Source organism: Talpa occidentalis, unplaced genomic scaffold (assembly GCF_014898055.3).
Source record: "Talpa occidentalis isolate TD23 unplaced genomic scaffold, MPIMG_talOcc4v2.1 talOcc4.15, whole genome shotgun sequence".
Taxonomy (NCBI): domain Eukaryota; kingdom Metazoa; phylum Chordata; class Mammalia; order Eulipotyphla; family Talpidae; genus Talpa; species Talpa occidentalis.
In genome coordinates this window covers 953,939-971,635 of record NW_023601543.1, presented here as the reverse complement: position 1 = coordinate 971,635, position 17,697 = coordinate 953,939, and the positions used below count along the sequence as shown (strand labels likewise).

General features: G+C 63.7%; 2 protein-coding genes across 3 annotated transcripts; both read right to left on the bottom strand.

The window, feature by feature from the left end:
- Positions 1-4,305: 4,305 nt before the first annotated feature.
- Positions 4,306-9,711, bottom strand: NAA10 (N-alpha-acetyltransferase 10, NatA catalytic subunit). 2 transcript variants are annotated; one of them, XM_037511771.2, is made up of 8 exons: positions 9,550-9,637; positions 9,071-9,169; positions 8,694-8,734; positions 7,710-7,755; positions 7,501-7,616; positions 7,274-7,318; positions 5,902-5,986; positions 4,306-5,240 (listed from the first exon to the last, which is right to left on the bottom strand). In XM_037511771.2, the coding sequence occupies exons 1-8, from the start codon at positions 9,568-9,570 to the stop codon at positions 5,004-5,006; spliced, it is 690 nt and encodes a 229-aa protein (XP_037367668.1). In that variant the 5' UTR covers positions 9,571-9,637; the 3' UTR covers positions 4,306-5,003. The 2 variants fall into 2 exon arrangements, with proteins under 2 accessions (XP_037367668.1, XP_037367669.1); XM_037511772.2 differs by having other exon boundaries at positions 4,308-5,240; positions 8,676-8,734; positions 9,550-9,711.
- Positions 9,712-9,998: 287 nt separating this feature from the next.
- On the bottom strand, positions 9,999-16,082 carry RENBP (renin binding protein). Its single transcript, XM_037511770.2, has 11 exons — positions 16,026-16,082; positions 15,619-15,728; positions 15,376-15,451; positions 15,110-15,185; positions 14,719-14,891; positions 13,944-14,168; positions 13,480-13,561; positions 13,031-13,206; positions 12,303-12,434; positions 10,196-10,283; positions 9,999-10,128 (listed from the first exon to the last, which is right to left on the bottom strand). Exons 2-11 carry the CDS (start codon positions 15,723-15,725, stop codon positions 10,001-10,003), a joined length of 1,263 nt encoding a protein of 420 aa, XP_037367667.1. The 5' UTR covers positions 15,726-15,728; positions 16,026-16,082; the 3' UTR covers positions 9,999-10,000.
- Between the last annotated feature and the right edge of the window lie 1,615 nt (positions 16,083-17,697).

Genomic DNA, 17,697 nt, shown 5'->3' with positions numbered 1-17,697 from the left:
GGCCGCGCCGTCGAGCCCCGCTGCTCCACGCGGCGCCGAGCCGGCCGGGCGCTGGGACCTGGGGCTGCGCAGCCAGCACCCTACTCGGCCCGCCCCGCCCCCTCCTCCCCGCAGCTGCAGGAACGGGGCGGGGCGGCTCAGGCCGGGCCCTGCTCCAGATCGGGGGTCCCCGGGTGTCACCGCCCCCTCGCGCTGGGCGCTGGACATGCACCTGGACTGCGGTGTGCCCAAATTCGTTGGCCAAGCAGCCGGAGCCAGTGTAGGAGCCCCAAGGTGCCACGCAAGCTGGCACCCCCAGTTGACCCTGCCAATGGCCCCCAGAAGACCGTGTGGTCACCGTTCACACATGGCTGGCCCTCACTGCCAGTGGGCAGGGACGCCATGGCTGCTCCAGGCCCTAGACTCCCCTGGATAGCCTGCTGTCCTCAGCTCCCCAGGACATCAAATGGGGCACCCTCCACTGTCCCACTCCTGAGGTAAGCACGAGGAGGCTGGAGAGTGAGTGGAAAGTTCCAGGGTGGGAAGAAAGGTCAGCACTGGAGACCAGAACCTCAGCCCTGGCTTCCTCCGGGCAAGGGGTGTCGGCTAAGGTTCCCCTTCTGCTCAAACCCTTGGGGAGGAACAAGCCTGTTTCCCCATAGGTGGTTACCACTTCCTGCTGCCGGAAGAGATTCTTCTGCCTCCTTTCTCTCCAGCTTGCACCTGCCCTGTCCTGCACCCTCAGGGCAAGGCCTGAGAGAGCATGGGGGGCAAGCCTCCAGGCCTCCCTTATCCAGGTGTGCTTGGGTTTCCCTCCATACCTTGCCACCAACTCAAAGCCACAGCTTTTTTCCAGGGAAAGGGGAAGGCAGGAAACAGGTGACAAGTCGGGCTGAACAGCTGTCTTCGGTTGGTGGAAGGAAATCCCTGGGGTGCATATGGTGGGATAGGGGGAAGGCCTGTGGGCACAAATGCAAGGGGTCCAGGCCTGTGTGTGCAGGAGCAAGTCAGGTTCTGACAAACGTGGGCACATATCACCTCGACCAACAGCTCTAGAACGAGGGGACACTGTGCAGGCACTTCCTGCCTTTCAACTGTGCACTTTTGCCCAGAAGGGGAAAACATACCTCTCCAGCTCCCTGCCCCAACCCCCACCCCGCCCTCCAGCACCAAGGCCTTTCTCTGAAACACCATGTTTCCACGGGCCTGCGGTTTGAAGGCCTGGGACCGGGCCAGACTCCGGCAGGTCCAACACTCGGACTTCAGGAGCTGAGGTCAGTAGGAGCGCACTGCTCCAAGCCCGGCAGCAAGGCCAGGGAGCCTCCTGCCCCTCCCCAAGCATGCACAGGAGCATCCACGTAGAAACAGCTCCTGTGTCAGAAACCCACGCCCCTCCTCAGCTAACCCCAACACGCGTTGCCCCCTACCCCTCTATCAAGGCCTTAACCTGTCCCCAGAAATCCCGCAAACACGCAACAGAGCCAGGGACAGGGCTCGCACCCTCCTCGGGCCCTACTTTCAGATGCTCTCCTGGGCCCTTTTATATTTCAGAAACTCCTGTGATGCCCTATCCAGCCCCTGCTAAAACGTCAAGCAATTGGTTCTGGCTTTTAGGACACTTGTTTGACATTTGCTCCATCCTTAGCGCCACGTTCCCCTTCAAAGACTCCCAAAGCCAGGACAGTGAGGATCCAATGTGCAGGACCTCGCTCAACCTGCGGACAAGTGGCCCCGAGTGATGGCCACGAGGAGGATGGGCTCGGGTCTGCTGCGTGGAGGACCGGCCAGAGGAGACAATGGCGAGGCTGTTACAGCCGCGTACGTCAGAGCAAGCACAGATGAACTGAACTAGACGGAGAGGCCCCTCCTATCTTCCCGCAAGCCCGCCTTCCAGGAGTTCAACAATGGGGGGCACGGGGGATCAACGGTGGGCACCTGTGTGCCCAGGTGCATCCTCTAGGGAGACGTCTCCGGACCCCCAACCAGGCCTAGGGGGCGCTTTCCCACCCGCAATGTGCAGCGGAGGCTCGCAGACTTATTGTGGGAGGCGCCTCTCTCCAAAGGCGGGGGCCGCAGACGCGGAGGAAGTGCTGGGCCCACGGGCGGGGAGGGCCGAAGGCTCCCCCTCCGCGAAGCCCCGCCCCGCCCGCCGCAGCGCCCGCCTCCGCTCCCAAAGCGAACTGCCAGGAGCGGGGAGGGCGGCCGAGCCACCTCGGGCCTAACAGGACGCAGACACGGGGCCGGGCCGGGCCCCAGAGAGCCGGGCGGGAGCAGGAGTGCGCCCCGGGAGACGCCGAGGCTCCTTACCCCAGAGCTGGGGCGCGGCCGGCGCACTGCGCACGCTCGCCGGACACTTCCCCGCGCGGGGCCGTCCCGCCGCCGCCGGCCAATCAGAGCCTGGAACGGAGCCCCGCCGCGCCTTGCGAACCGGAAGGGACTGCCGCCGGGCGCGCGGGGCGGGGCGCAGCGCCTCCCCCGCCCCCACAGCTTGCGATCGGAGCCAATCAGAACGAGGCTCTCCGAGTGGGCGCGCCAGCAGGAGCGCGCAAGCGCGTCTTCCCGGGCCCGGCCCCCCCTCCCGCCCCAGCCTTGGCTTCCGCGCCGGCCGGTGGGTCACGTGCCAGGAGCCAGCCAAGACAACCCGGCTCCAGGGGGTGAGGAATTATTCAGCCCAGCAGGGGCGTGCCTTGCCTTCTGTAGCAGCAGAGGCTGAAGGCCGTGACAGCTCGGCAGTGCTGAGCCCCGCTGGGAGGTTGAGGCGGCCAGTCCCAGGGGCTGGGAGCAAGTGGAGGCGCGGCAGCAGCAGGGAGGGCTGGGTGGCAAGGTTGGGGAGTTCATTTTAGGGATAGGCTGAGGCCATCAAAGACGGAGCTCTAGCGTTCGGCAAGAAAGCCCAGTGAAGGATACAAGGCATTCTGCGCCTGTCAAAACCCAGAAAATGTGGGGCTCCCTGGTGGCGCAAGGGGTTAATACACCGCACTAGGAATATGTCGGCAGCCTCTGCAGCACGAGTTCGATCCCCGGCCAAGGAGCAACCTACAGGGCGCAACAGACCTCTCCTGTCTCCCCGCTACTCCCCTCGGCAGTGGATTTCGTCAGTCTGCCTGTTCTGTTCCCCACTCTGTCTCTGGTGAATCCTCTCGCCCCCCCAAACCTCTGGCCTGTACCCCACTTCTTGTATGCATAAATAATTCAAAAATTTTTCATTATAAAAAAAAGTATCTTTTGGGCCTCCCCGGTGGCGCAGCCGTTGAGCGCTGGGTTGCGAAGCTGCCCTCAGCCTCTGCGGCGCCGGTTCGATCCCCGGCTGCTCCCCGGCCACCGGAGGAGGGTCCCACATGGCGCGCAGACCTCTCCTGCCGTGCCCTCTGCTCCCCTCAGCAGTGTATTTCGTCAGTCTGCCTGTTCTGTTCCCCGCTCTGGCTCTGGTGGATTCTCTCACCCTCCCGCGCTTCTGACTGTACCCAGTGCTTGTATAAATAAATAAATAAATAAATAATTTTTAAAAAATTAAAAAAAGTATCTTTCTAAAAAAAAAAAAAGAACCCAGAGAATGTACAACACAAAGGGAAATGAAACCTTGGGCCGTAGTTAATAATAATGCGGGCTCTCTCCCTCTTCTCATTCCCCTTGTAAATAACTTTTAGAAAAATGTGCGTGTAAAAAAAAAAATGTGGGTGGCCAAGCTCAATGCCCTGATCACATCTGACAGAGAGCGAGCACAGGTTCGACTGGCTCCAACTAGCATGCGTTGGGTGTTGCCCCCAAAATTGGAATCCTCTAAACTAAATCCAGCTGGCCAACTTTAAGATTTATTTATGCATACAAGAACTGGGGTACAGGCCAGAGGTGTTGGGGAGGGGTGAGAGGATTCACCAGAGACAGTGGGGAACAGAACAGGCACACTGACGAAATGCACTGCTGAGGAGAACAGCGGGGGAGACAGAAGAGATCTGCTGCACCATGTGGGTAGATCCCTGGCCAGGGATCTAACTCGTGCTGCAGAGGCTGTGGACAGCTTCACAATTTGCATCTTAACCCCCTGCATCACCAGGGAGGCTCTGGCCAATTTTAAATGCACATTTTTTTCACCATTAAAAAAAAAAAAAACCCCAGGGCCTCCCTGGTGGTGCAGGGGTTAAATCTCAGCACTATGAAGCTATCAGCAGCCACTGCAGCACAGTTCAGTCCCCAGCCAGGGGGTGACCGATCCACATGGTGCAGCAGACCTCTCCTGTCTCCCCGGCTGCTCCCCTCAGCAGTGGATTTCAGTCAGTCTGCCTGTTCTGCTCCCCACTGTCTGGTGAATCCTCTTACCCCTCCCCCGCTCTGGTCAAGAACCCCAGTTCTTGTATGCATAAATAAAAATTCTAAAAAAAATAAAAACCACTTATCAGTATTGGCTCAACAATTGCAACAAATGCAACACTTAATGCAGAATGTTACTATCAGACCCCAGGGACTCTGCCACTGACTGCTCACCTTTCCTGTAAGCCCTAAACTGTACTGAAGTATTATTTTCAAATAAAGGCTTAGGTTATGGAGTAGATTCAAGAGTATGTCAAACACTCAGAACTAACCTCACAGGGTGAAGTTAGGGTTGCCACTCCGGTCACTCCCCAGCCAGGACACCTGTAACCAGTCCCATGAGCAAGTGGAGTTATGCATGTGGAGCCCAGCAAGGCAGTGGCAGAGTGCCTAACAGCGTGGGGGTCACTGGCAGCACCCAGAGCCTCCTTCCCCAGGGCCCAAAGATACTAAGCCCATCAGACTTGGGAACCCTACCCCCAAGCCCTGACAAGGCTCCCCTCTTCTCCCCTGGGCTGGGCAGGACATACTGTGCCCAAAGGATTCCAGATTCGCATCCACAGGGACACTGAGGGGCCAGAGGGAGGCATGCACCCCTCAAAGGTGCACACTTGCATGCACAAACTCCCCGAGGCCACTGGGTGAAGTTTATTGGGAAACCCTGTGAGGTGGGACAGGGCGGGGCAGGCCAGGGCAGGGAGAAGAGAGCGCAGGCTCTAGGAGGCCGAGTCTGAGGCCTCTGAGCTGTCCTTGATGTCGGTGCTCTCTGTGGTCTCGCTGACCTCACTGAGGTCTTTGCTGTCACCACCGCTGTCCTCAGCCGCCAGGCCCTTCTCCTCAGCACAGGCCTCTCCCGGGCTCGGAAGCGCGCTGCCCTTGCTCTCCACCTTGTTCTCGATGGAACCCAGCACCGCGTGCCGGCCCTTCTCCTTCAGCTCCAGGTGCCGCCTCAGCTGTCACCAGGAGCCCAGGGGAGCAGGAGGGAAGAGACAGCGCCTAAGTCTCTGGACCACAGCGGCCCTCTCTAGCTGCCCATGCCAGGAGGCTGCACCGGTCGCTCAATGGGGGGGTGAAGGTATAGGCAAGGCTGGGGCAGGAAACAGGGCTGGGCTGGGAGACCGGCTTGAATCCTGGCTCTGACCCCTGGGCCCATCCCCTCACCCATGCGGGAGGTGTGGGGTGGGGGAGGGGTTTCACACCACCCTCCCCCAGGCTGCTGCAAAGTCCTTTGAATGATCTTGGCATTCCAAGGAGTCTCCTAGAGAACCTCAACTTTCTCCTCAGCCCACTGTTGGCTCACCCCTGATCCTCTGGATGGCTGGATCTCCCTAGAACCCCCTGGCCTCAGGGCGCCACCTCCTCCACCTGTTGCCACTCCTGGGGTGGTACAGGTGTCTTTCTCAGAGAATATGATCTTGGGCGCATGGCCTTCTTCAAAGCCTAGGGGAGTGCCCATTCCCCCACCTCACAGCTTGGAAACTGAGAGGACGAGGCCACGGCTCCTGGCAACGTGGCTGCACGGGCTGGCACCCAGTCCAGCTCAATCGGCCACCAGGGGCCTCCCCACCTGCCCTGCCAGCCCCCTGCAGGGCCCACCCCGGCCCAGGCTCTCACCTCCTCAGCCATCTGGGTGAGGTCGCGCTTCATTGCATACGCGTCTTCCCCATCTGCGTAGTACTTGGGCTCCACCTCGCTGATCCTAGGCGCAGGGAGATGAGCCACATCAGGAAATGCTCCTCAGCCTAGAGCACCTCGCGTCATCTCCCTACCGCACCCCCCCCGCCCCTCCAGAGACAGCAAGCTCTGTTTCCAGCCCTCTGCTGTCCAGCAGTAAGTAGTGCCCAGTGTTTCGACCCCCACCTCCAGCCTGTCACCATCCTGCCCCGCTAAGCTGGCCACCCAGGAGCTGTTTCTGTGGTTTCCCCTTCCGCCAGCTCCTGTCACTGAGCACACACAGCGGTCCCTAAGCCTGGCAGTCACTCAGGTGGCCTGGCCCCTGACCCAAGCAGCTCAGGGCCAGGCCTACACTAGTAGGTTTGTGCACAGACTTGGGCGGCCTGCCCCCCAAGACCCCAGAAGTGTTGACCACCAGACACTTCCTCTGATGCCCAGCCCAGAGCCGCTGCTCTTTCCAGCTAGCCCTCCCTCCTCACGCCCCACCTGACTGAAGCCCAGGATCTTCTCCACAGGACCCCACAAGCAGTCCCTGAACCTCAATTCCAAATGGCTTTCTGTGCTGTGTAGTGGGCACAGCCACGCTCCACCAGACTCTGCCCATCCTGTGTTGGGCTCACAGATGCCCTGAGCAAACCTGTCTTTAGCCACTAGGACTCCCGAGGCACTCGAGAACTGCCCCTGCTGCTGCTGCTGGCCCTTCCTGCCAGCTCCTGTCACTGAGCACACACAGTGGTCCCTAAGCTTGGCAGTCACTCAGGTGGCCTGGCCCCTGACCCTCCTGAAAGCTTGGAAACTGAGGGGAAGAGGCCACAGCTCCTGGCAACATGGCTGCACGGGCTGGCACCCAGCCCGGCCACCTGTAGCTCCACACCCTCCTTCCTCCCAGGCCCACTCAGATGCTTTGAGGGCATGAGCTCCTGTTCACGTCCTAGGCCCTCATCTCGCTACTCCCAGGTCTTTGCTAAAACCTTTTCCCTGAAATGCCTACGTGCCCTTCCCCATGCTGCCCTTCCACTAGCCCAGACAGCATGCAGCGCTTGCTCCTCCCCTAAGCGAGAGGCACCAAATGGGCTCCTGTATGACAACATGCCCCGGCCAGCGACAGCAAAGAGATGCGTCACCACCAAGTGGACAAGAGCCCAGGCGGTGGCTAAGATTCATAGTCTGCTCCCCATTTCCGTTGATTCAAAGTCTTTCCTCTGGTCACCCTGCCCCCCTGCCTGGAAGGCAGCTGAGTCCTTGTCAGGAGCCAGGAGGAGCCAGACCTGGGCCCACCCGCACTCCACTAGAAAAATCTTGGTCTACTTACTGGAAGTTGAGGGTGTTGGAATAGAGGTGCAGCGCGGCTCGGTTACTGCAGGGAACAAGGTGCTGCTGAGCTGCAGGCTCAGCCAGGGAGGGACACTGTGTCCAGGCCCCGCCCTCCTCCTCGGCCCCCACCCCACTAACCCCACAGCCTGGGCCTCCAAAAGCCAGGGTACCCACAACCCACATGAAGACCGTATCTACCCCCCTCCCCTTGGCCCCAGCTTCCACCTCTTCCTGACATGCAGGGAGACGTATTTGGCGTTGAAGTTCTCTATCATGGCTCGGGAGGCTTGGTCCATCAGCTTCTGTGCCAGGCCCAGGCGCCGATGGGAACGTTTCACAGCCTGGCAGGAGAAGGGTGGGCAGGGGCTGGGACCTTGGGCTGCCCCCACCAACCCCACCTCCACCCCGTCTGCACCCAGGGAGGTCCTACACACCAGGGAGGTGATATGGCCGTGGGGCACATCATCTGGGTCCTCTTCCCTAGAGTGAGAAGAAAGGAGAGACCTGGCATTGGGGGGGAGCAGGGGCCCTCAAAACCCTACGCAGCAGGCAAAAGCCGCGTGCAGAGTGCACGCACATTGCTAAGTGATGGTGAGTTAGCAGACCCTGGAGTCATGGGGGCCTGCTCCACCTAAATGCAGAAGGCACTCTGAAAAGGTTGTGTACTTTCCGGTTCCAACTACATGACATTCTGGAAAAGGGGTGACTTCGGAGACCGTCAAAGAGATCAGCGGGGGGTGCAGCACAGGGAAGTCTTAGAGCAGAGAGCGCTCTCAGTGATACATTCGTCCCAATGCACAGACTCCACCAGAACACAAACACTGAAGCAAAGTGGTGTGTGGTGTTCAGAACAATATAGCAAGCCCAGGTCAATGGCAGAAGACCAATGGCCCCCAGGATGTTACTAACAGGAAATGGGGGGGCCTCCCCGGTGGCGCAGCGGTTGAGCACTGGGTTGCGAAGCTGCCCGCAGCCTCTGTGGCGCCGGTTCGATCCCCGGCTGCTCCCCGGCCACTGGAGGAGGGTCCCGCATGGGGCGCAGACCTCTCCTGCCGCCCGCTGCTCCCTCAGCAGTGTACTTCGGTCCTTCTGCCTGCTCTGCTCCCCGCTCTGGCTCTGGTGGATTCTCTCACCCTCCCGCGCTTCTGACTGTCCCCAGTGCTTGTGTAAATAAATAATTAAATCTTGTATAAATAAATAAAACTAACAGGAAATGGGGAGGGGAAGGGAGGCCTGGCGTGGCAAGGAGACTTGCCGCTCAGTTTTCCTGTGTACCTATCAGTGAACGAAAAAAAAAAAAATCTAGTAATTAGCTGAAAAAAGACACAAAAAACCCACCCAGGCAGCATCCACCAGACAGGTGGGGTGTGGGTGCTCCCCTGCCCTCTGTGGCAACTCACATTTTGGCCAGGACGTACCCCACAATCTTCCCATTCTCATCTTCAGCGATGTAGGAGAGCTGGTGGGCGGAGGAGAAGGGGTCAGAGCAGCGATCTGTCAGCCGCAGACACCTGCTGCCAGTGCACCGCCGCGGGGGGGCGAGTCCCGGAGGCCCAAGCCCTGTGCTGCGCCCAAAAGACGCATGCGGGAGCAACCCCGCCCCCACCCCTGCCGTACTCGACACCCCCCGATTCGGGTCTCTCCTGTCCTGTCCTTTCGGCACTCACCGCCCCTGCTCCGCCCCAGCTGAAAACAAGGGAGCCTCGTCCACCCGGATCCGGGCGCCGTCCGCCAAGGCCACCGAGGCCGGCTCTTCCTAGGGCCCGTCCCCGACCCCAATTCCCAGGCCGCCCACCTGGGGCCAGGAGAGGCCGTGGTAGAAGTAGTACTTCATCTGGTAGTTCTCGGGCAGGCACAGGAGGTTGCAGTGCTGCATGTTCATCAGGTCCTCTGGCTGCCGGGAGGGCGGCACACGGTCAGGCGCGGCGACGCGGTAGGCCGCGGTCGGGCCAGAACCCCGCTCCCGGCCGTCTGCTCCCCCCCGTCCCGGCGCGGCGCGTGTGTGTCGGGGCTCTGGCCCGGCTCCGGGGCGAACGGGAGCGCCGGGCGGCGGCCGGGCCCCTCCCGCAGATGCCAGCGTCACAGCGAGCGAGGGTCCGCGGCGGGGCCCCCGCGCGCCCGCGGCCTCCTCTCCGGGTGGGGCGCCCCCGCCCCGGGCCTTCGGCCCCGCGCGCCCACGGCCGGCCCGGGCTCGGAGGGGCCCCTCGCGAGCATGCGCACGCGGCCCGGGCCCGCACCCACGCGGCGCGGACGGCCGCGGGCGCCGGCGCTCACCCTCGCATTGCGGATGTTCATAACGGCGGCGGGCTCGCGGCCCCACGGGTCGCGATCGCGCAGTCGGCGGCCGCCGCGCTCCGAAGGGTCGCCGGGCGGCCGGGCCGGGGCTGCGACGGGAGCTGGGGCCGGGCTCGCGGGGGCGGCGGCGGAAGAGGCGGTGCGCGCCGGCCCGGCCACCGGGCGGAAGTGCGCGGCCACCGGGCCCGCCCTCCCGGCCGCTCGGCCAATGCGCGGGGCGGGCCGCGGGCGGGGCGGAGCGCGTGGGACGCGGCGCGGGGCGCCCCCCGCCACCGCGCCCAAGCTGGCTCCGGCGCCTGGGGTCGCTGGGGGAGGGGTGCTGGCCCGGCGGGCGACATCGGGGCGAGCGGGTGCCCCCCGGTCCAGCGGCGGCCACCCCTCCCGCGAACCCACAGACACGCGCACACACGCACGGCGGGAAGGGTCAACTTTATTCCGTGCCCCGGCGGGCGAGGGACGGGGCGGCGGGCGGGGGCGCGGGAGCCGGGGCGGGGCGGCTCAGCAGGGCGTCCAGCAGCTCCTCGCACATCGCCAGGCACCGAGGGACGTGGAAGCAGCCTGTGGGGAGAGGCGCAGCATCGTGCCCGCGCCCCAGCGGCCCCGCCCCGTCCCCCGCTGCACTCACCTTTGAAAGGGCCCCCTTTGACGGTGAGGGCGACCTTCCCCTCCTGGTTCAGGTAGCCGAACCATTCCCCAAATTCGGGATCGCGAAACTGCAATGACAGGGACGCCGTGGCAGCAGCGCCAGCCGGAGCGGGCCAGCTGCCAAAGCTCAGAGCGGGGGGGGGGGGGGGCGGCGGGCGGCTCACTGTCCCCGCTGCCTGGCTGCGGGGGCTCTGCGCCCAGGAAGGGGGGCTCCCGAATCACTGCTCTTAAGCCCAAGCGAAGGCTTGGACAGAGATGAAGGCCAGAGGCTTCCTTTCCCTCTCTCCGCAGGTCCTGGGAGGCAGCGGGCAGCCTGCATTTGGATGGCCCTGGGGGGTGGCAGCATGCCTGGGGGGTAAGGGGCACAGCAAGGACTAGAAAGACACCCCCTCCCGGAATACAGAAAGATTCCACAGCTGCACCGCGCTGGCAGTGCAACGACTGTACATCCTTATCCCAGTCCCCCCAGCGAGCTGAGGGCTCAGTGTATGAAGTCGCACTTAGATAAAGTTGGTGTGAAGAGAGGACCAAAGAGGGCACCGCCCTCCCTTTTGTAACAGTCACTCACACGCCCCCACCCAGCTGCCCGCACCCACAGGCAGGCTTCTGCCCACACCTCTGCTGCGCAGGCGGGTCCGTGCCCCCAGGCTCCCTGAGTCCTGCTCTAGGCCCATCTTCCCACCCCGGCGAGGCTTCAGTGGACCCCTTCTCAGAAAACCGTGGAAGAAACGAGTGACATCAAAGCCTCTCGCCAAAGCGTCCTTGTCCAGCCTCCCTAGGACGCAGCCTGCCCGCTCTCTCTCCCACGATCGTGAGACTCGTGCACCCTCCTTCAGTTACACCGTCCACACCATCACTTCTTGTCCCGCTACTTGATCCCATACAGGAAGAGACGGGAGCATGGAACTGTTTTCCTGTCCAGGTTTTCCTCGAGTGTCTCACTTCTGGCCTTTTGGGTTCTCGTCCTGGTTAGGCGCGGCTCACCACGCGGCCGCTAGCTCCGGGAAGTGTTGAGTGCCGTCTCCAGCGCAGTGACACGTACTCCTCACATTTCACTTTCTAGAGTCGAAAGCAGTCACCTCCCCCACACCTCCTCGCAAATGTCCTCGACCTCTACATACAGCCCGGGTCCCACGCCTCCTGGGTTTGCGCGTGGCGGCCGCGCGCCATGTCCGCAGCGGCTGCTGATGGCGAGTCCTACTGACACGTCTGGGATTTCAACCAGAACGAAGTCGAGTGCTTCCAAGCCCACCGCCGCTCGCAGCCGCCAGTCATAATGGAAGCACATCATGGCTTTCAGCTACGAAAGTGGAGTGGCCCCACTTTTCAGAGCCCCCGAGGCCCCAGCATAAGCGCCCGGGCTACAGTCGCGGTGGGGGGGTGGGGGCGCGAGGCAAGGGGGCTTCACCTGGAGTGAACCTTCCTCGCGGCGCTCGGGCCCTTCGCTCTGCGCCCCCGCCTCATCCAGCCGGCAGTTCCCGTCCAGCCTCTCTGCTAATTCTAGGCTAATCCTTGCCTCCTTTGCTGGGTCCTCCTAGCTTCCTCCTCCTCCCCTCCTCCGCCCCAAGGCTGACCAGGTCCGGGCTGGCAGCATGGTCTTTATTCTTAAGACGGTGGCCAGCCCAGACTCCTCCCGTGAGACCACTCTCACTGTTGTGCCCGCTGCAGCGCCCAACGCGCCAGGCACCGGCCTCACTGCCCGTCCCCAGAGGCCCACATCAAACCAGGAAGTCTTGCTTTCCGCACTGTTCCCTCCGACCTGCCCCCCAGGCCCCGACCCCGCTCCACCTTCCACAGCTCACAGCTCTGCCTAGGTCTCTATGTGGGCTGGCTTACTTGTTTACGGTCTGCCCCACCCCCCACTGCAATCTGACCTCTAGGGGGCAGGGGCGGGAGGCCAGACCTCCAGGAACTCTCAGACCAGCAGAGGAACTGTGCCCAGTGAGGAAGGAAGAAGGCTGCGCGGCTGAGCCTCCCCCAGCACCCCCAGGCTTAGCAGCCTCCGCAGCCCCCCAGGTTCAGCAGCCTCCCCAGCCCCGCCAGGCTGGCCTGCTGCCTCCCCTCATGCCCCTGCCAAGCCAGCTCACCTGGCAGAAGGTGTACTCCGCCACCTGGTAGAAGAGGCGCAGCAAGGCAGGGTCTCCACTGTCGCTGTAGCCCATGAGGAAGGCGATCATGGCCTCACTGTGCGGCCACCACAGTTTCATGGCCCACTCCAGCTGAGAGCAGAGGCGGGCGTCTCAGCCTCCACAGCGGACCCCAGCCTTCAGGTCCTCAGTCACCCCAACTGGCCAAGTACTTGTAGCTTAGTTATGGAATGGAGATCTCTAGGGTCTCAATGGCTCCTCAAAATGGGACGAGCTCCTTGGCCCAATGCACCCCAAGCAGCCCCCTAAAGGTCAGGGGCAGGACGGGCTCTCTAAGCCCAGGGAGTCAAAACCTGGTCTACCTCTCCAGTCTGCCTAAAGTCCTCTGCGAACAGCTCCCGCCGGAAGCAGGGACAGCCCTGCCGTGCAAGTCTGCAGGGCCCAGGCACAGTCGGAGGCAAAGACCCCATCGGAGCAAACCTGCTCCCCCTGCCGACACCTTAGAGCCACCTGGAGAGACACTGTCTCACAGACAGGGGCTGCTCCGCCCATGCCTCCTGTGCACCGAGGTCCAGAGTGGGGTCATGGGGTTGGACGCAGCCCTGTCACTTCCACCAGGCCCACTCGGGGGTAGGGCCCCGTGCGGAGCCCGGACCCCCTTTTAAAGTGGGTGACGACAGCTCCCACCTCTCTGGGCAGAGCCTGGAACAGGCCAGTGCGGCCCCCACCTGGGTAGGGCAGAGGCCATCAGCGTCCTGGAAGCAGAAGAGGCCCCCGTGCGCAGGGTCCCACCCAGAGCGGAAAGGCAACAACAGGAACTTTTCAATAACGTGGGCTCGAAGTTCAGGGTCACCCTTCCGGAGGGCGTGACGGAGCAGGAACCAGCCGGCTTCTAGTGCGTGACCTGGTGAGGGCGGGGGGGGGGGGGGGGAGGCAGGCACAGCTCCCCCACCCCAAGCAGGGGGCTCGACCTCTGCACTATTCACAGCGGGGAGCTGCTCTGAACACCCCGCCCCCGCGGCCACCCCGCGCAGAAGGCTGGCCTGTTGGCTGGTAGTCCCTGCAGTCTCTCCTGCTGCTGCCCCCCACCCCCGGCAGCCTGTCCCCTTCTCTGCCTGATCCTGACGGAGGGTGGAAGCCCCAGACCGCGGCTGTGTCGGCCCTGCCTGCCCCTCACCTGGATTCTGCAGTCTCCCCAGGCAACCAGAAAGCTCCTCGCCATCTTCCGCCACGTTCTCCAGCACAGCCTGGCCATTCCGCTGAGGGCACGGCGAGTGGGTGGTCCGGCCTTCGACTGTGCCCCGGGAAGCCTCCCTCCCCCGCTGCACGTTTGGGCTGCCGTGGCTGCCACAGGGGCCTGCGTGGCCATGCGTCCTACTCCGGGGCTCGGGGCCCTCCCTCAGCCTGCGGCCCACAGGCTCTCTGCCCCGTAGGGGTGGGTGAGCATGGCTCCCCCAGGGTCTTGGCCGCCCCTGACCCCGGCCAAAGCCGCCCGTGTGTCCCGAGTGAGTCTACACAAGGAGCCAGCAGGGCCCAGCTCCATCGGGGAGGCGGAGGAGGCGCCCCAAGGGGTGGAGGGGGGTGGCCCTGCCCTTCAGCTGCCGGGCCCTGTCTAATTCCGTGTCAGCCTCGTGCCCCTACCTGGACGTGCCGCAGCAGCCTCTGGGCGCACCAGTCCCCCAGCTCTGCATAGCTGCCCGCCAACACCTCGTCCGCCTCCCCAAGTTCTTCCACCAGGTTCAGCAACATCATGGGCACCGCCATGGGCTCTGAGGGAGGGGTCCCCGGGAGCTGGGGCCGGCCCAGCCCCGACGGGTCCTCCCGCACCCAGCGGACAATCTGATCCATCATCTCCACCGCTTCCCTCTGGGTGGGAGGCAGACGGGCAAGGGGCACCTCAGGCTGAGGCTGCACCTCACGGGGTCCCATCCCGTGTGGTCTGCTCCCCCAGGTCTGGGCCTGCAGGGCCCCCCAGGACTGGGTCTGGGGTGGGAGAGCCCTGTCCTCCCCCGCACTGGCAGGACACCACCAAAGACCTCCTCTGGGCTTGGCCCCGGGTTGGCTGCTGGGGGTCAGGCCAGTTTCCCCCCACCCCCTGCCTCTGGGGCTCCCAGGCTGGGTGGAGGGAGGGCAGCTACTCCCAAGCAGTTGGAGGGGTCTGAAAGCACAAAAGGTCCCAAGGAGGAGGCACAGGGGCCGCCCGGGGCTTCTCTGGGGGCACGCGGCTGGACGTCAGAGGTGACTGTCAGGGAGGAGCGCCCACAGACACATGATGATGATCCAGTGAGGGAAGAGGGGTGCCCCAGGGCCGTGGCGGCAGAGAGGAAGACCGAGCAGGGGAGGGGCTGGCCCCTGGCCCGGGACGCCTCGGATGGCAATGGGGCAGGCGACCCCAGGGCGCCGTCCCCCCAGGCACCTGGTACCGCGCCTCCCCTGTGACCCGCCACAGCTCGTTCATAGCCATGGTGTAGAAGCACTCGCTGAAGATGGTGCGCTGCACCTTGACCGGGCGGCCGTCCCGCGTCAGCACAAAGGCGCACTTCTTCCCGGGAGGTGCCACTCGGGCATAACGCAGCAGAAATTCACCACCTGGTGGGTGGGAGGTTGGCATGGCAGAACTCAGGTGACGACCCACCTTTCCCGCCCACCTTTGAACATCCCCAGGCCCTTCCCTGCTGCTAAGACGCCTCCCGGATCGCCTCTCGGCCGCTTGGCTCAGCCCAAGTGCAGGCTCCTCTAGGACTGGGCACGCAGGCCCCACCAAGAACACTGGCAAGGCCTCTGGGCATGGGGCAGGAAGGGCACACCTGCTTTAGCCGAGTCCAGAAGCTCAGGGCGGTGGAAGCGCTCGAACTTGCGGAACAGGCGGCAGTACATCCACACCTGGTGGGGAGCGGGGGCACGTGGCTTCAGCAGAGAGTAGTGGGGTGCTCCAGGCTGAGAGGAGGGGAGTCCTGAGTGCGAGTGCCTCCCCCGTGGGGGGAAAACGGGATGGGCCTTGTGCGCGTATGGACAGAGGGAGGACAGGCCAAGACCACTCCAGCGCCATCCCCCGGGTGACCTGCAGGCCTACCTGCCTCCCCTGCAGCCAGACATACTTGAGGTCATCGTACACCTGCCCGTCTCGGCCCAGGCACGTGAAGAAGCCCCTGTGGGGCGGATGGCACCTTAGCAAAGGGGGAAACTGCCTGCGCACGCCCTATCCGGGGACCCACTGCCCCATTGGGGACCAGCAGATCTGAGTGAGGTGGGGGCCCGGGGTGGGGTGGGGTGCGAAGAGCCCGCCAAGGGTCCTGGGAGGAAAGGTGAGGCGCACCCATACTCCTGGTCGTGGGAGTGCGCCGTCCAGAAAGCCACCACGCGGTCCAGTTCCTGCCCCACAAGCTCCTTCCAGGCCTGCAGCCGCTCCCGTTCCTTCTCCATGTCCTGGGGGAACCCCTGACGTGGAGCCACAGCTCCCCCCACGCACCTCCCATCTTCCCAGGTCCCATCTCCTCAGTGGGCTCCTGTGTGCCCCAGGGGGCCCCCGGCTGGAGCCAGCCCCAGGGCCGCCTCCCCCTGGCCTTGGCACCCAGCCCTCTGGGTTCTCCCCGACCCTGTGCGGGGCTGCTCCCTGGCACCAGACCAGCCTCAGGGCTGTCCCCACTGTCCCTGGGACCCTCAGGACAGCCCCCCACCACGGGGCCCACCACCGGGCTGCCACACTCGGAGACCCCCGCTCACCCTCACTGCCAGGAAGCCAGAGAGAGCTGGTCGCGGTCCCGTGACCGCCACTCAGCTGACCCAGCCGCGCCCCACCCACCCCCTCCGGGGATTCAGCAGGGTCCAGGGGCGGGGCCCGCGACGGGGCGGGGTCTGTCGGCCGCGCAGACCCGCCTCCACACCCCGGCTCCGCCCACGACCGGCTTGGCGGCGACCCCGGCGCCGCAGTCCGTGGAGCTCCGCGCTGGCCTCTGCTGTGCACGCCGGGTTCCAGATCCGCCTGGTGGGGACGGAGAGCTGGCCGGGTGCCCCAGGCGAGGCGGGGCTGACTTTCCACCCCAGCCACCTCTCCCCGCCTTAAACCGCGACCCCCCCACCCCCGGGGTTCCTGCAAGGCCAAGGCCGCGGGGCACAGGTGCAGTTGGAGAGGGGCCCCCCTCTGACCTGAACCCCCACAGGTGGCAGTCCTGTGATGAATTCCTTGCTCGCTGAGGGCGTCAGCGCTCAGTGGCCCGCGACTGCTGGTGGGTGCTGACTTCTTCACTCAAACCATCTAGCTGCACGGCAGGTAAGAGTGGGTGTCTGAAGACTAGTCTGCCCTCAGGCCCCCCAGGTTGGCCAGGCCTGTCTTCCAGCACCCAGATCTGCTTAGCCTGGCTCTGTGACTGTCTGACCAGATCAGATGCTCCCGGGAAGGTTAGCTGAGCTATCTCCCCACATTCCCTGCCAAGGGCAGAAACCCAGGGAGGGAATAGTCCAGGGGCCCTGCGTGCCCAGCATGGTCCAGGGAGCTTGGACTTCTGGGTTGGCTCCCACTGTTGGGCGCCGGTCTTTGGGGTCACCGTCACTGCCTCCTTCCAGGCCCCTGCTATGTACGGGCTAACCCACCCGCCAAATAATTCCGTTTTGCGATGCTGGCATAAGAGTGACCTGCCTGGCCAGCAGGTAGGTGGACACTGGCTTTCCTGTGTCCCCTCCAGCCTCCATTGTGGCTTACGCTTCCGAGGGCCGTGCCGGGCTTGTGTTGCCCGCCCTGCTCATGTTATCTCTGGGATCCCTTCTTGTCCAGCTCTCCCTTCCTCCCTGTGCTCTGTCCTCAGGCCTAGCTCAGGACAAGCCTTGGCATGTGGAAGGTTCTAAGGTTCATAGGGGTGGGCCCCCTGGGCCTGGGTACAGTGGACGGGGCCTCTCTTCCCCAAGGCTCAGGAAGGAATTTGTTCAGACTCCAGGCCCGATGTTGAGAGCAGCCTGTGGGCCTCCACATCCAGAGGGCCATGCTGGCAGCCTTGAGGCCAGGGCGGGGAGGGGCGGGTGGGCAGGACCCTCCACCTGGCCCAGACTGTGTGCACCTGGCCTCGTATCACGTGACCGCCTATCTGCACAGGCCCCTCCTGTTCTGGAGCCAACCCCACACTGGCCAGATGGGCCGCAGGGCTCCTGCTGCTCCCCTCTGAAGGTCACCTGCCTGTCCCCACCCCACCCCCAGGGCCGGGCTCCGTCAGGGTGAGGAAGGCAGAGCTGCGACCAGTGTCAAGGTCTGCATACAGGACTGGCCTACTAGGAACCCTCCACCTTAGGCGTGGTAAAGTGAGTGGATCTGTCTTCAAGCTGAGCTCACATCTCTGCACACATGTGCATGAGCGCGCATGTACACACACACACACACACACACACACACACACGGGGAGGGGCT